Below are 17,780 nucleotides of genomic sequence, written 5' to 3'. Positions count from 1 at the left end.
TCCGGTAAAGTTTTTTAAGAAATGGATTCCTGAGGTGTTGGGCAAGGAATTTTTTCCAGATGGTCTGGAGTTAGATCGAGCACATAGAACACTAAGGAAGAAATCGCTTCCAGGCCTACCACCACGAACAATTTTGATTCGTTGTTTGAAATACCAGGACAGAGAAATGATATGGCGGTGCAGAGAGCACGACAGAATCAGGCTCCAATGATGGTCCAGAATAATAGGGTTTTTTAAAATGCGGAATTGAGTCAAGAAATTATTAGAAGGCGCCGAGAATTTAATTCAGCTAAAGAAGTATTGTGGCAAAAGGGATATAAATTTGCCTTTCGTTATCCAGCCGTGTTGAATGTTTTTTATGGAAATTTTCGATCTCAATTCTTTGAAAATGATCATGATACATTAATTTTTGCTAATTCATTGCCAGATTTATGAGGAAATGGTCGATCGTCATCACTGTCACCTAAGAGGAGGGTAAATGGGAAGAATGGAAAACATGGAAAGAATGGGAAGAAAGCTGAATTGACACAAAGTCTTCTTAATATTGAAGATCCGGAACAATCATTGGGACTGGAATCACTGGGTTGATTATTTTTGTTTCAGTACTTTGTGAAAGTCTGTCTGGGGTGGGGAGGGGTGGATGACACTGAGACCTTCAGTCATCTGCCACTAGTGGGTTTTACCACACCCAGAATTTTAGGGAGCTACTACTTTTTAGTAGTTTGTTTTGGGGACTTAGTTTTGTTTTCCTTTTTTTTAATATTTACATAAGGGGGGGTTAGAATATTAAGGGAATTAGAGGGGAGCATTATTTTATAGTAGTGGAATATATTATTAGATTAATAAATGTCTAATTTCAATTTTGAAACTTTTAATGTCTAGGGTTTGAATAACCCAATTAAGTGTAAATGAGTTTTGGCTTATATAAGAAAAATGAAAGTTGATATTGATTTTTTGCAAGAAACACATTTGACTGAAAAAGAACATTTGAAGTTGAAGAGAGAGTGGGTTGGTCATGTATTTTCTTCTTCCTTTAATTCTAAAGCAAAGGGTGTAGCAATTTTAATTCATAAGAAATTACCGTTTGAATTGGAATCGTTTGAAGGAAATGCTGGGAGAGTTTTGATGGTTAATTGTAAAATTTTTGCTGAATCGTAGACTTTGTTAAATATTTATGCACCTAATGTAGATGATAAACGGTTTATGTCGGAGGCTTTTTTATTGCTTAATCAGGCCAATAATAATACTTGGTCAGAGGAGATTTTAATTGTGTTTTGGATCCTTTATTGGATAATCTTTGAAAAGTATAAGGAAATAAAAGGTGGCTTTGATGAAGGATTTGAATCTGGTTGATGTTTGGAGGAGAGTAAACCCTACAGAGAAAGACTTTTCCTTTTATTCCTCTAGACATGATTCCTTTTCTAGAATAGAATTTTTTTTGTTTCGGCACATCTGCAAGGTAGAGTATTACAGGTTGAGTATAAAAGTCGGGTTATATCAGATCATTCTATGTTATTTTTTTCCTGTGTAGGTTCAGTAGTACAATTGTCTTACAGATGGAGGTTTAATACAATGCTATTGAAGGAACCGGAGTTTATTACTTTTGTTAAGGAGCAGATTACTTAGTTTTTGGCTGAGAATGTCAATTCAATATGTAGTAATTTTGTATTGTGGGATGCTTTGAAAGCATATTTACAAGGGCAAATTATTAGTTATACTACAAAAGTTAAAAAGCAATATGCAGCAGAAAGCTTAATATTAGAGAAACAAATTGCTGAATTGCAAAAGGAATTTCAGAAAGATGTTACAGAAGATAACATCTTTAATGAAGTTGAAATTACATTATAATACTTTAGAAACTTATCAGTATGAGCGTCTATTTTATCAATCTAAGTAACATTATTACGAACTGGGTGAGCGAGCTCATAAGGTATTAGCATGGCAATTAAAAACAGAACAGGCATCATGAATTATTAACGCTGTGAAAAAGAATTAAATAGTTACCTATAAACCTCAGGAAATTAATGATCAGTTTTATTAATTTTATCAAAAATTATATACTTCTGAAGGAAAGCAGGACGCTGGTTCTATCGAATCCTATCTAAATTAAATTTACCTGTTTTAGGGGAGGATGAGGTTAAAGAATTGGATACTCCATTTACGTATTTTGAGATTAAAAAGGCTATACAAGGGATGCCAAATAGAAAATTGCCAGGAGATGATGGATTTTCTGTTGAATTTTATAAAGTATTTTATGAAGATTTATCCTCTATATTTGGAGATGTGTTGCAGCAAGTGACAGAGGAGCAGTTGTTACTGGAATCTTGTTCAAGTGCTATAATTACTGTGATTCCTAAGAAAGATAGGGACTCATTGAAAGTATCTTCATATAGGCCTATTTCTTTATTAAATGTAGATTATAAAATTATAGTGAAGGTGTTAGCAAATAGACTTGCCAAATATTTACCTCAGTTGATACATATAGATCAAACAGCTTTTATTAAAAATAGAAACACGTCAGATAATATTCTTAGATTGATAACATTAGTCAATGCATTTAGACAGCAACCCAACCATCCAATGGTGGTTGCGCTGGATGCGGAAAAAGCCTTAGATAGGGTCAAGTGGAACTTTTTGTTTAAAGGGTTAGAGAAGTTTAATTTTGGCCCTTATTTTATAGGCTGGGTTAAGGCCTTATATACAATTCCAACTGCCAGGGTGGTGACAAATGGTCAAATTTCCTTATCATTTAATTTAACGCGTTCCACTCGACAAGGTTGTCCACTGTCACCAGCCTTATTTGCATTGGCTATTGAAACGTTAGCTCAGATAATAAGACAGAATGATAAGATTAAAGGAATTAAAATTGGAGAGGATGAATATAAGATTAATTTATTTGCGGATGATGTGCTGGTATATCTGACAGAACCGGAACAGTCTTTGAAATATTTAAAAGCTTGTTTGTTAAAATTTGGAGAGCTATCTGGATATAAAGTAAATTGCGATAAGAGTGAAATATTGCCAGTTGGGGATGGAGATTATTCAGAATATAAAAGTATTATAAAATTGAAGTGGTCAGATAGGATTAAATATTTGGGAGTGGAAGTAAATGCAGACTACCAGTCTTTATATAAATTGAATTATGTCCCTTTATTAAAAAGGATTAAAATGGATTTGATTAAATGGAAAGATTTGCCATTAACATTTATTGGTTGAGTAAATTGTGTTAAAATGAATATTTTTCCTCGAATTCAATATTTGTTTCAGTCTATACCATGTTTACTTTCAAAGGGTTTTTTTAGGATCTGAATAGGGCAGTGCGGGAAATTTTATGGAAAGGAAAATTAGCCCGAATAGCTTTACTTAAACTTACATTGAAATATGCTTTAAGGGGATTGCAGTTACCACACTTTCAAAATTATTATGATCCAGCTCAATTGAAATTTGTTAGTAGATTGATGGATGTGGACCAACCTCTGAGTTGGGCAAAGGTGGAAATGGCTTGTATATTTGAAGTTGAGATACATCAGTTTATATTTAAATGGAATGTGGATTTATTGTGGGAATGTAATATCCTGGTATTAAAACACTTGTTAAGGATATGGGTTAAAAAAGATGGAATTCTCATGGCATAAAGGTAATTCAGGACTGTTTTGAAGAAGGCCAATTTCTTTCTTTTATTCATTTGAGGGAGAAATTTGATATATCTGTAAATTCTCTGTTTGTGTATTATCAACTCAAAATTTTGATAAGGGATAATTATGGTAAAGAGATGAATTTACCCATGTTGATGAAATTTGAGTCTTTGATTTATTTTGTACCTAAGAAAGGTTATATTTCAGATATGTACCAATTATTACAGGATAGTCTGGAAAAACCGGAATGGGAAAAATCTAGGCTTAAAAGGGAAAGTGATTTAACCGATAATTTTCTGGAAGATAATTGGGAGGTTATGTGTTCTGATAGTGTTACCAAAGTAACGAATGTACATTATGGAATGGTTAATTATAATTTTTTACATCAGCTATATTTGACTTCAGAGAAATGGAAAAAATATGGATTTAGTCATTTGGATTCCTGGTTGAGATGTGGACTTTTTTACATGCTGTTTGGTCTTGTTTTAAAGTACAACCATTTTGGGAAGGAATTAGGTTGGTTTTGGAAAAATTATTTAAGATTAAAAAGGACTAACGTCCCATCGATCTTTTTGTTGGGATATATGGTTTCTTTGAAAGGATTAGGGTTGGATAAATTTCAAATTGCATTTGTACGTCTAGTGTTATCTGTAGCACGAAAATGTGTAGCTAGTACTTGGAAGGATAATGTGGAGGTTAATATAACACACTGGCGTAATGAATTGAGAAATTATATTATTATGGAAAAAATTACGTAATCTGCATGATAATTATTCGTTTTTTGTTCAAATGTGGTCATCCTATTTGGAAAATATGAATTTAGAAATACATTGAAATATTCTTTATAATCACTGTATTATATTTATATTTGGCTCCCCTTAAGGGGGCTGGCTGAAGGGGTGGGAGGGTGGGTGGGGTTTATGAATTTTGGGGGTTTTTTTTGTTCCTTTTTATATATACAAAAAATTTTTTTCTCTGTTATGTTTGATTGTAAGTTGTCTAAATTCTTTTAAATAAAGTTTTCAAAAAAAAACCATCCTGTTACACACTCCCGAGGACAGACACAGAGTGAAGCACACTCCCATGGTCACTCACAGAGTGAAGCTCCCTCTTTACTGTCCCATCACACACTCCTGGGGTCAGACACAGAGTGAAGCTCCCTCTTTACTGTCCCATCACACACTCCTGGGGTCAGACACAGAGTGAATGAAGCTCCCTCTACACTGTCCCGTCACACACTCCCAGGGTCACACACTCCCAGGGTCACACACTCCCAGGGTCACACACTCCCAGGGTCACACACTCCCAGGGTCACACACAGAGTGACACTCCCTCTCCCCTGTCCCATTACACACTCCCTGGGTCAAACATAGATTGAAGCTCCCTCTACACTGTTTCATTGCACACTCTCAGGGTCAGACACAGAGTGAAGCTCCCTCTATGCCTTCCCATCACAGAAGCCTGGGATACAGGTTAGATACAAAGTGAAGCTCCTTCCACATTGTCCCATCACACACTCCCAGGATTTGACCCAGTGTGAAGCTCCATCTCCACCTTATCATCACAGATGCCTGAGCCACAGGCTAGATACAGAGTAAAGCTCCCAGTACAGTGTCCCATCACACCATCCTGATACAAGGACAACACAAATCAGGTACATAGTAAAGATCTCCTGACAGTCTCCGATTTCACACTCCCAGGGTATCGACAATTTGGGTTAGAGACAGAGTAAAGCTCTCTATCTCTCCACAGTCCCATGGCATATTTTACGTGCAGTTGATGTAGCAGTTAGCGCAATGCCTTTACAGTGCGAGCAATCAGGAATGGGGTTCGAATGCCATTCTGTCTGTAAGGATGCCATGCTGTCTGTCCATTCTCACCGTGTCTTGTGTGGATTTTCTTCCAGGTGCTCCACTTTCCTCCCACCATTTGAAATGTACTGGGGGCTTGTAGATCAATTGAGCGGCATGGACTCATGGGCTGAACTGGCTTGTAACTGTGCTATACGTCTAAATTTATGAAAAATTAAATTTAAAAAATTAAAATTTGATTTTTTTTTTGAAAAGGTAACCAAGAGGATTGATTAGAGTAGTCTATATGGAGTTTTTAGCAAAGTCCCGCACAGTAGGCTGGGCCTGAAGATTAGATCACATAGGGCACAGGGTGAACGAGCCAATTGGGTAGGAATTGACTGGGTGGCAGGAGTCAGAGGGTGGTAGTGGAGGGCTCTTTACCAGATGTGAAACCTGTAATCACTGGTGTGCCACAGGGATTGGTTGCAGGTCCATTGTTCTGTGCCATTGTGGGCAAATATGCCTGTGTTTTAGTTTAAATGTAAATTTTAAAATTTAGACAGACAGCCCTTCCGGCCTACGAGCCCGTGCCACCCAATTAGATCAATTAGCCTACAACCTTTGTACATTTTGAAGGGTGGGAGGAAACCAGAGTACCCGAAGGAAACCCACACAGACACAGGGAGAGAGTACAAACTCATTACAGAGAGCGCCAGATTCAAACTGAGGTCGTTGGCGCTGTAACAGCGTTCCGCTAACCCTTAATTTGATGTGCATTAATAGTTAGTATTGAATTAAGAACGATGTAAATATAGCAAATGCATGATTAACTCATTTACAAATTGGGTTAAACTCAAACTCAAGCTCCAACTTTAGAATTCCACAACACTCTCCCAAGGAAGGGGAAGACGGTGAAAGAGAGCCCAATATAGTGGGCACTCATGTGCATTCACAGAGGCCCAATAACAAAACAAAGCCATGCAGCTTCAGTGACCACAGTCTGGTCAAACCACTATTGTACTTATTTGACATGACCTTTCCTGGTTGACCCTGCTCTCACTGGCCAGCTCGTGACTCCTCCCCTTTCTCCCCCATAAAGGCTGTCATGCCACAAGCCTGCCCCCAATTCGAGTCCGGATCAGTGTGAGCCTGCAACACAAGGGATGCTGTCCATCTCTCACTAATAAAAGCCTTCAGTTCCGAATGCTTCAGTCTTTGCGTAATCAATCGTGCGTCACACAGCAAGAGTCAAAAGGTGACTTAATAGAGGTGCACAAGATGATGAGGGGCTTAGATTGGGTGGACAGCCAGCACCTTCTTCCTGCAGCAAGACTAGCACAGAATGGACCAGAGGACATCTGTACAAGGTGAGGGGAGGAAAGTTTAGGGGAGACATCAAAGTTGGGTTTCTTTGCACTGAGTAGTGGATGCCTGGTAAAGGTTCCATTATTGTCATGTAATACAACATTTAGAATGTAACATGCATAAAATTCTTTAACTTTGTCTATCATAAGGAAGGCAGAATTGCCACTTTTGTCAAGTGCCCCTGTTACGAGCCCAAAGGACCCCAAAACCCAGCAGCAAAAGATATTCACCAAGACAAGTAGTTACTACTTAAAACAAAAGTTGTTTTTAATCAACTTTAAACATGAAAATAGAATCAAACTTTAACTTAACTCATATTAACTTAACTAACCCAAATTAATCCCCTTCTAATTCTAAGCGCACGTGTATGATGTGTGTGTAAATTTAAGAAAAGTTCTTTGGTTCACAGTTCAATCTTACTTCTCATTCTTCCAAGTTCATTGGTTGCAGGCAATTCTTATACTGTGCACAGAATTGAACATGTATAAAGTTCACCGGGCTTTGGTGCTCGAAAGGTAAATGTTTACTGCTCAGGAAAGTTCTTGTAGGGTTTGCAGAGAGAGATATGTTGTTCCAGGATTTCCACAACTGAGGAACCACCATTAGTCACCTCAATGTCTCGCTGATGAAACTTGCCCCATCAGGATTCTCCAGTTGATAACCTCTTTCTTTCAGGCTCACACAGAGTTCCTTTCTGTTCCACTTATTCCAAGAGAAACATCAGACAGATAGCATTTCCAGCCATCCGCCGCTCTGGAGCTTTCTGTTTCCAACAAGCTTCTCCTGCCTTGCACTGTTCAGCTACTTTCAGTGTCACACTCAATGGCTGAGAGAGCTTGTTGAACTTGTCTCACCTCTCTCTCCAACTGAGACTGCGAGAAAGCCCATGTGACTCTCTCACTTGAAAAAACTCTCACCTTCTTCACTAAACAACAGGAGTTATCCTTTTTGGTCAAGCTGTTGTCTTAGGTAAATAAACCCAGGAGTGACCTTTCTGTGAGCACTTTGTAGAAAGGTCAGAAGCCTTGTAGTTATTCACCAGCCAACCTGTCTCCAATCCAAACAATGATCTATTCATTTCATGACATCATTTCAATTAGCACCTACTTGTGAAATGTGCATAGCATTCTCCATTGTTTCTGTAAAGTTCCTGAATATGAATTCTTCAATATTTCAAATAAAATCTGTTTTAAAATGTGTGTACATATGTAACCTACTCCAAATTTACCAAAGTTTCCCAAATTATATACTCCATTACACCTCTCACAGAAATGAGGCCCCAGCAAAGAAAGAACTTGCAACCCCTGGTTTATAAGACCAGTGCTCTAACCACTGAGCTATTAGAGCCTGGAATGCATTGTCTGGGGTTGGCGGTGAGGGCTGGTACAATAGGGACATTTAAAAAACTTTTAGACAGACACATGGATGCAAGAAAAATAAAGGGTTATGGGTGTGAGGTGGGGAAGTGTGAGACTGTTGTGTAATAGGTTTCCATAGGTCAGCATGACATTGTGGGCTGAAGGACCTGTTCTGTGCTGGAATGTTCTATGATCAGCTGGCACAAGGAGGAAAGCCACATGCTACCTTGGACGTCACCAGCCTGCTGCCAGCAACCACGTTACAGTCTTGTGTAGAGATGGAGAGGAGGATAAGATCTGGACGGATATACAAACACAAAGGGTTTAGAGCAGTAGTTCTCAACCTTTTTCTTTCTAGTCACTAACCACTTTAAGTAATCCCTAGGCCATCGGTGCTCTGTGATTAGTAAGGGGTTGCTTAAGGTGGGATGTGAGTGGGAAGGGAAGGTTGAGAATCACTGCTCTAGACCCAGTTGTTACTGAAATATTTTGCTGGAGAAAAATTGTCATTGGCCCATTTCCTTTGGAGCTCTGAAACCATGCACATAACGAGTCAATAAGGGATGATTAAAACAGTGGGTTTCAAATTTTTTCTTTCCACCCACATCCCACCTTAAGCAATCCCTTTACTAATCACAGAGCACCGATGGCGGAGGGATTACTTAAAGTGAGTGGAAAGGAAAAGGTTGAGAACCACTGGTAGAGAGAGATTTGACCAAACATAGGCTGGAAATTAGATTCTTCCCACAGGTTGTGAGATTGATGAACAGTACCCTGTAACCTTGGAAAAGAGAAAATTATTTTGAAAATAGTGTGTGTCTCAGTCATAGTCTAGAGGAACGCTGTTTTGTCTGGTTATACAATGGATGAACTTACAATATAGACTTACCCAGAATACCAACTTGGTCTGAATGGACCAGTTGGGCTGAAGGGCCAGTTCTGTGCTGTTCCCTCCATTGTTCTGGAGAAAGGGAGGTGGGAGTGCATTGCAAACACACATCCGCAAAACTGCAAGAATTGATTAAAAATAACCACACAAACTCATGGAGTTTGACAGCAAAGAAACAGACCCAGCTTTGTCCATGACAAACAACTCACCCTGCTGCTGTGGTCCTTCATATCCACATTTGGCCTGCACCCCTCTCACCACCTCCCATCCATGCAGGCCTCCAAATGTTACTTAAAGGAAGCTCACATCCAAATCTCTACCATTTTGGCAGCTCACTCCATGTACCCATCCCACTCACCTTACAGTTCTGGCTACCTTTGCAGGTAGTTCAAAGAGAGGTGGAGGGGCAGGTCGTGCAGAGAAATGGAGAGGCTGCAGAGACTTGGACTGATTAGGAGAATGGGCAAAGAAGTGGCAAATGGAAGTGTACAGTCATGCACTTTGGTAAAAGGAATAAAAGGGAAGTTTATTACTTGGATGAGGAGAAAATTCAAAATTTGGAGGTTCAAAGGGACTTGGGAGTCCTCGTGTAGGATATACTAAAGATTAACCTCCAGGTTGAGTCAGTGGTGATAAAGGGGAATGCAATGTTGGCATTAATTTCAAGAGGAATAAGATATAAGAACAAGGATGTGATGTTGAGGCTTTATAAGGCCTCACTTAGGTACCATTTTTGGGCCTCTTATTTAAGAAAGGTTGAGTTCAGAGAAGATTCATAAGAATGATTCCTGGAATGGAGGATTAGAACATGAGGCACATTTGACGGCTCTTGGACTGTACTCCTTGGAGTTTAGGAGTATGAGGGGGACCTCATGGAAACATTTCAAAGGCTAGGACAGAGTAGATATGACAAAGATGGTACGGGAGTCTAAGACAATAGGGCACAACTTCAGAATTGAAGGGTGTCCATTTGAAGCAGAGATGCGGAGGAATTTCTTTAACCAGAGAGTGGCAAATCTCTCGAATTTGCTGCCATGGGTGGTCATGAAGGCCAGGCTGTTTGGTGTATTTAAGACAGAAATTGGTAGGTATCTGAATAGTAAGGGCATCAAAGGTTATGGGGAAAAGGAGTGGGGTTGAGAGAGAGAATGGATCAGCTCACAATGGAATGGCGGAGAGGATTTGATGCGCTGAACACCCTACTTCCGATCCTATATCACATGGACTTCTGGCTTTTCATCTTAAATCCCCCCCACTCTAGGAACCAGACTGTCACCATTCATATTATCACTGCCCCTCATAATTTTAAGATTCCCTCTCAACCTCCAATGCTCAAAAAAAATCAGGCCAAGTCTCTCACAACAACTCAACTTCCGTTAATAACAACTTTGTAAATTCCTTCTTGGATAATCATGTTGAGGAACATGATTATCCAACTGCACGAAAACCAACAAGGTCGGGTCAGATACAGCAATGAGCTCTCTGAACCCTTCTCCATTAACAATGGCGTGAAGCAAGGCTGCGTTCTCGCAACAACCCTCTTTTCAATCTTCTTCAGCATGATGCTGAACCAAGCCATGAAAGACCTCAACAATGAAGACGCTGTTTACATCCGGTACCGCACGGATGGCAGTCTCTTCAATCTGAGGCGCCTGCAAGCTCACACCAAGACACAAGAGAAACTTGTCCGTGAACTACTCTTTGCAGACGATGCCGCTTTAGTTGTCCATTCAGAGCCAGCTCTTCAGCGCTTGACGTCCTGTTTTGCGGAAACTGCCAAAATGTTTGGCCTGGAAGTCAGCCTGAAGAAAACTGAGGTCCTCCATCAGCCAGCTCCCCACCATGACTATCAGCCCCCCCACATCTCCATCGGGCACACAAAACTCAAAACGGTCAACCAGTTTACCTATCTCGGCTGCACCATTTCATCAGATGCAAGGATTGACAACGAGATAGACAACAGACTCGCCAAGGCAAATAGCGCATGTGGAAGACTACACAAAAGAGTCTGGAAAAACAACCAACTGAAAAACCTCACAAAGATAAGCATATACAGAGCCGTTGTCATACCCACACTCCTGTTTGGCTCCGAATCATGGGTCCTCTACCGGCATCACCTATGGCTCCTAGAAAGCTTCCACCAGCGTAGTCTCCGCTCCATCCTCAACATTCATTGGAGCGCTTTCATCCCTAACGTCGAAGTACTCGAGATGGCAGAGGTCGACAGCATCAAGTCCACGCTGCCAAAGATCCAGCTGCGCTGGATGGGTCACGTCTCCAGAATGGAGGACCATCACCTTCCCAAGATCATGTTATATGGCGAGCTCTCCACTGGCCACCATGACAGAGGTGCACCAAAGAAAAGGTACAAGGACTGCCTAAAGAAATCTCTTGGTGCCTGCCACATTGACCACCGCCAATGGGCTGATATCGCCTCAAACCGTGCATCTTGGCGCCTCACAGTTTGGCGGGCAGCAATCTCCTTTGAAGAAGAACGCAGAGCCCACCTCACTGACAAAAGGCAAAGGAGGAAAAACCCAACACCCAACCCCAACCCACCAATTTTCCCCTGCAACCACTGCAACCGTGTCTGCCTGTCCCGCATCGGACTTGTCAGCCACAAACGAGCCTGCAACTGACGTGGACATTTACCCCCTCCATAAATCTACGTCCGCGAAGCCAAGCCAAAGAGAGAAGAAATTCCTTCTGTATCTTTTCCAACTTTATATCTTTCTCATAGCTGGGTGTCCAAAACTGCGCACAATATTCTAAAGTGTGGCCTTGCCAAGGTCGTAGCGAGAGGATTTGAGTCCAGGAGTTGGGAGATCCTGCTGCAGCTGTACAAGGCCTTTGTGAGACCACATCTGGAGTACTGCGTGCAGTTTTGGTCACCTTATCTGAGGAAGGATATCCTCACCTTGGAGGGGCTGATACCAGCGATGGAGGGGCTCGCATTTGAAGAAAGGTTGGATAGACTAAACTTGTATTCTCTGGAATTTAGAAGATTGAGGGGCGATCTTATAGAAACATATAAAATTCTTAAGGGTTTAGACAGACTAGACACAGGAAGGTGGTTTCCAATGCTGGGAAAAACCAGAACCTGGTTCACAGTTTAAGGATAAAGGGGAAGTTTTTTACGATTGAGATGAGGAAATATTTCTTCTCTCAGAGGATGGTGGATCTGTGGAATTCTTTGCTATAGGAAGTAGTTGAGGCCGGTTCCTTGTCAATATTTAAGAGTAGGTTAGATTTAGCCCTTGTGGCTAAGGGGATCAGGGGGTATGGGGAGAAGGTAGGAACTGGGTACTGATCAGCCATGATCATACTGAATGGCAGTGTAGGCTTGAAGGGCCAAATGGCCTACTCCTGCACCTAATTTTCTATGTTTCAACATTACGTTGCAACACTTCTATTCAGTGCCCCGACTAATGGAGGCAAGTGTCCCAAGCGTGCTTTTCCCTGCTCTGTCTACCTGCGCTGACATCTTTAAAGACCTATATACCTGCATCCCTCAGTTCCTCGACTCCACAACACTCTTCAGGGCGTTAACAAGTCCAGAGTAAGTCCTACCCTGGTTTGATTTACCCAAATGCAGCTCCTTGCACTTCTTGAGTTGAACAGCATCAGCCATGACTTGGCCCAATTCCCATCTGATCTCAATGCCATTGCAAACCCAGGTAACGTTCTTCACTGTAGCAGATACCTTTATGCCATCAGCAAACTTACCTTGCTTGAAACATCCTTGTCCAAATCATTTGCGTGCTTTGCAAATGGGATTACCACTGTATTCCATGGGACATTAATGAGAGGGGCCCCAGCCAGGAGTGCCACCGTTAGCGTAGCAGTTAGCGCAAAGTTATTACAGCACCAGCGTCCTGGGTTCAAATCCGGTGCAGTCTGTAGGAAGTATGTACGCTCCCTCACTGTCTGCATGGGTTTCCTCTGGGTGCTCCAGTTTCCTCCCACTCTTCAAAATGTACAAGGGTTGTACATTAACTGGAGTTGTTGGGTGACAAGAGCTTGTGGGCTGGAAAAGCTTGTTACCAATGCTGCATATCTAAGCTTAAAATTTAAAAGTTCATTCTAAAGCGATCAATGTGCTAGAAATTTGAAGTCAAGGAATCGGTAACCATCGCGTGGCAGAATCAAGTCCAGGGGATACTCACCATGATCCAGGTAGGACTCTGCACTTTGCTCAGGACCTGACACGCGTCAGTTGTAACAGACTGCACTCCAGCACACCACAGCACAGAGAACAGCCACGGCTCATTCACTAGATACAGATTGGTGCTTATATTCTTTGACGCATACTTCCTGCAAAAGAAAGCAAGATTGGTGTGAGGTGTGGGTCTTGAGGAGCTCAATGGTGGCAGCGGACCTCAGAGTACACAGAGGACTTAACCATTTGCCAGCTCCAACCATCCAAAATATCTCAGCCCCAATCTCCCGCCTCTTCCCCAGAGCCTCCCACTCACTGGCCTCCAAAATTTGATCTGTCTTGAATATATGTTAATCTCCATGGTGTCTGAGGCAAAGTACCAAAGAGTCACATCCCTCATTAGAAGTTAGAAAGGGAGGCTGGATAGGCTGGGACCAATAAGTTATTAGGAAACATTGGATAGGCTGGGATCATTAAAAGAAGTGATCAAATAGGCTGGGACCATTGATTTATAAGATGAGATGGGATAGGCTGGGACCATTGATTTATAAGATGAGATGGGATAGGCTGGGACCATTGATTTATAAGATGAGATGGGATAGGCTGGGACCATTGATTTATAAGATGAGATGGGATAGGCTGGGACCATTGATTTATAAGATGAGATGGGATAGGCTGGGACCATTGATTTATAAGATGAGATGGGATAGGCTGGGACCATTGAGTTATAAGATGAGATGGGATAGGCTGGGACCATTGAGTTATAAGGAGAGGCTGGATAGGCTGGGATTTCCTTGAGTTATGAGGAGATACTGGATAGGTTGGGATTTCCTTGAGTTATGAGGAGAGGCTGGATAGACTGGGACTTCTCTCTGGCATGTAGAAGGCTGAGGGATGGCACAGTTAGTGTAGCAGTCACCCTGAGGCTAATACTGCCTCAGTGCCCCAGGTTCAAATCCGCTGCTGTCTGTAAGAAATGTACATTTTCCATGACCTACGTGGGTTACCCCGGATGCTCCAGTTTCCTCCCACTCTCCATAAACCTACAGTGTTGGTAGGTTCATAAGATGAAATTGAGCGCCATGGGTCTCAATGGTTGGAATTGAATTTCAGTGTGCCGTAATTTAAAATTTTTTAAAATTAAATTAAATATCATGAGGGATTTGGATAAAATAGTCAGTCTTTTTCTCAGGAATCTAAAACTAGATGGCATAGGATTCAGATGGGAGGAGAAAGATTTAAAAGTGACCTGAGGGACGACATTCTCTTCACAGAGGGCGGTGGAGATGTGGAACGGGCTGCCAGAGGGAGATATAAATACTGTGTAAAGAAGACATTTGGATAGATGTACAATGGGTAAGGTTTAGACCAGTGGTTCTCAACCTTTTTCTTTCCACCCACATCCCACCTTAAGCAATCCTTTACTAATCACAGAGCACCAATGGCGTAGGGAATACTTAAAGTGGATGTGAGTGGAAAGAAAATGGTTGAGAACCACTGGGTTAACCAGTGTTTTACCGACACAACAATCTCCCTTTTTCCCTAGCTCACACACACTATTTTTCATACATCCATGTGCCAATTTAAGAGACTTATAAATGTCCCTATTGTACCAATTTCCACCACCACCCCCCCTGGCAATTCATTCCAGACACCCACCACCCTCTGTGTAAAATCTTACACCTAAACTTTCTTCCCCTTACTTTAAACCAATGCCCTCTGGTATTATATGAGGAATGTATGATGGCTCTTTCCTGATCTCGTTGGAATTTAGGAGAATGAGAGGGTATCACATTGAAATATTTTGAATGTTGAAGGGCGTGGACAGAGTAGATGTAGAAAGGTTGTTTCCCATGGTGAGAGAGTCTAAGACAAGATGGAACAACTTCAGGATTGCAGGGAATGCAATAGAGATGCGAAGGAATTTCTTCAGCCTGAGGGTGGTAAATCTGTGGAATTTTTTGCCACAGGCAGGTCATTGGGTATATTTAAGGCAGAGATTGATAGGTTCTTGATTAGCCAGGGCATCAAAGGTTATGAGGGAAGGCCAGGCATTGGGGCAGAGTGGGAAAATAGATCAGCTCAAGATAAAATGGCAGGGCAGACTCAATGGGCTGAATAACCTATTTCTGCTCCTATGTCTAATGGTATTGATGCTCCAGGAGAAATAGTGTTGGCTCTCCACCCTTTCTCAGTTCCTTGTAATCTTATACACCTCTATTGTCATCTCTCATCCTTCATCAGTCCAAAGAGAAAAGCAGCAACTCCATCAACCTTTTCCAATCCAGGCATCATCCTGGTAAATTTCCTCTGTGCCCACCCCATAGCATCTACATCCTGCATGGCAGCTCTGTCTTTACCATACCCAAGGAGACCCTGGTTCCTCTATACAGCACGAGTCCACAACCACTTCACCAATATTCTGCTATTTTGTTATTCCCACAAAACTGGATAAATCTCATCATTACTCGATGTGCACACTTTACATTCCATGAAGCAACATGCCTGTATCCTTCAAGGAGTCTGTGTGTCATGAAGTTGTTCAGGGCACAGCAGCACGCTTGGCGTTGCGGTTAACACAACATTATTGCATCGCTAGCCACCCTGGTTCAAATCTGGTGCAATCTGTAAGTTTGCACGTTCTCCCTGTGACCTGCGTGGGTTTCCTCCGGGTGCAACAGTTTCCACCCAAACGTAGGCTAATGGGTGTATTTGAGCAGCTGTTATTGAGCTGCATCTCCAAAATTTAAAAAATCTATGTAGAAACAGGCCCTTTGGCCTGCCTTTTCAATGCCCACCCCATTGCCCATACGCAACAAATTCCATTGGCCCACATTGGACCACGTCCTTATACACCTTGCCTATAAGTGCTTGTCTAAATGTTTCGTAAATGCAGTGGTTATATCCGAATCCACCACCATGAACTTTGGTAATCCTGCCTTGATCCGGTTCCACTTTTTCCATCTCTCCTTTACCTCCATTTGCCCACAAACCTTCCCTCCCACCCCCACCAGTGGACTCCTCCCCTACCTGCCTCTTCAGCTTCCAAAATATACTTCAATTTCAAAGGGCTAGATAGAGATATTAATTTTAATTTATTTTAATTTTAGACATACAGCACGATAACGGGCCTTGCTTTTGGCCCATGAGCCCGTGCTGCCCCAATTACACCAATTGACCAACAACCTCCTTTTAAATGGTGGGAGGAAACCAGAGCCCCTGGAGGAAACCCATGGAGACACGGGGAGAAACTCCTTACAAACAGCGTGGGATTTGAATCCCATATCTGTTGAGCTAATTGCTATGCTAACCGTGCCACCCCTTTATACTTCTTTGACGTGGAGTAGATGTTTCCAGGAATAGGAGAGTCTGGGACCAGAGGGTGCAGCCTCAGAATAAAAGGATGCCCCTTTAGAACAGACCAAGGAGAAGTTTCTTCATCCAGAGGGCAGTAAATCTGTGATATTTGTTGCCACAAACGGCTGTGGCGGCCGTCATTGGTAAATTTATAGAGGTTGATAGGTTCTTGACTAGTAAAGGTGTCAAAGGAAGAAGGCAGGAGAATGAGGATTGAAAGGAAAAATGTCATCATCCATGATTCAAATGGATGAACAGACTTGACGGGCCGAATGGATTAATTTCCTCCCCCCCTACAATCATTCTTCTGTGGATTAGCCTATCACCTCTTGGCATTTCCCCAGACCCTCCCCCTCTCTCCACGTCCGATCTTGATATAGGGTCAAGGCGTAAAGCATTGACTGACCATTTCACTCCACGGATGCTGTCTGTCCCGCTGAGCCCCTCCAGCTTCCCTTTGTTCACTCAAGATTCCAGATCCTGCCATTTCTCTTTTCATTCTCGACGTCTGCTGTGACAACACCCCTACTCCCCTCGTTCCTCTAATATATATAGAGCACAGATCCAACGTCCGTATCCCAGGAACTAATCCCCCCACCCAAGACAAGAGAAGAAATAATCTGAGCTAGCCCCGATTTCCCTCCAGCCTCCAAATACGACCTGGGGTGGCAGGTTAATTGGGCAGCACAGCTTTTATGGGAGGAGAGGGTCTTCTGCTCTGCTGCCTTGTTAAAAATTTTTTAAATGAAGACCTAGAACATTTTGGGAGAAAGGTGACTGAGTCAGATGACCCCCTGACCAGCAGAATCAAGATACAGCAGAGTTGAAAAGCTCAAACAGAAGGTGTTACCTCATCTCGTCCGCGTTGATCTTGTTGTACCGTAGGTTCAGTCCTGTGATGCCTTGGCTTTGCAGGATGGTAGCGTTAAGCTTGACGGAGGAAACCTGCTGGAACCTTGAGGCCAAATGTTGGACCAACCACCTGCTCTCATTGGGAAGCCACATCACCTGAAATGAAGCGTCACCACAAGACCCTCATCAATGAGGCTCACCCTCTCCAAATAACCTGCCTGCCCTGGTCCAATCACATCACGTTCAAGTTTAGTGTCCCAAGGTGTTTTGTTGGCAGATCTGTTCACTATTTCATGCACAGTACAACAGGTAAAACACAGTACAGAGTGCTGTTACAGAGAGAGGTCAGTTGGTACGGAGAAAAGGAGTCTG

At 42.1% G+C, this 17,780-nt stretch overlaps 1 protein-coding gene across 19 annotated transcripts in view; it reads right to left on the bottom strand.

Moving 5' to 3' along the window:
* Nucleotides 1–17,780, bottom strand: part of gdpd5b (glycerophosphodiester phosphodiesterase domain containing 5b) — a 312,299-nt gene that overhangs the window by 24,318 nt on the left and 270,201 nt on the right. For all 19 annotated transcript variants that reach the window (XM_069892130.1, XM_069892129.1, XM_069892143.1 and 16 more), the window contains 2 exons: nt 17,407–17,564; nt 13,207–13,354 (listed from right to left, as the gene is read on the bottom strand). In XM_069892130.1, coding sequence (XP_069748231.1) covers nt 13,207–13,354; nt 17,407–17,564 — 306 coding nt within the window. The remainder of the gene's footprint in view (nt 1–13,206; nt 13,355–17,406; nt 17,565–17,780) is intronic.

The sequence above is a fragment of the Narcine bancroftii genome, chromosome 7 (assembly GCF_036971445.1).
Source record: "Narcine bancroftii isolate sNarBan1 chromosome 7, sNarBan1.hap1, whole genome shotgun sequence".
In the NCBI taxonomy this organism is placed as follows: domain Eukaryota; kingdom Metazoa; phylum Chordata; class Chondrichthyes; order Torpediniformes; family Narcinidae; genus Narcine; species Narcine bancroftii.
The sequence above is the reverse complement of the archived record's forward strand: the minus strand, read 5'-3'. Positions and strand labels throughout refer to the sequence as shown.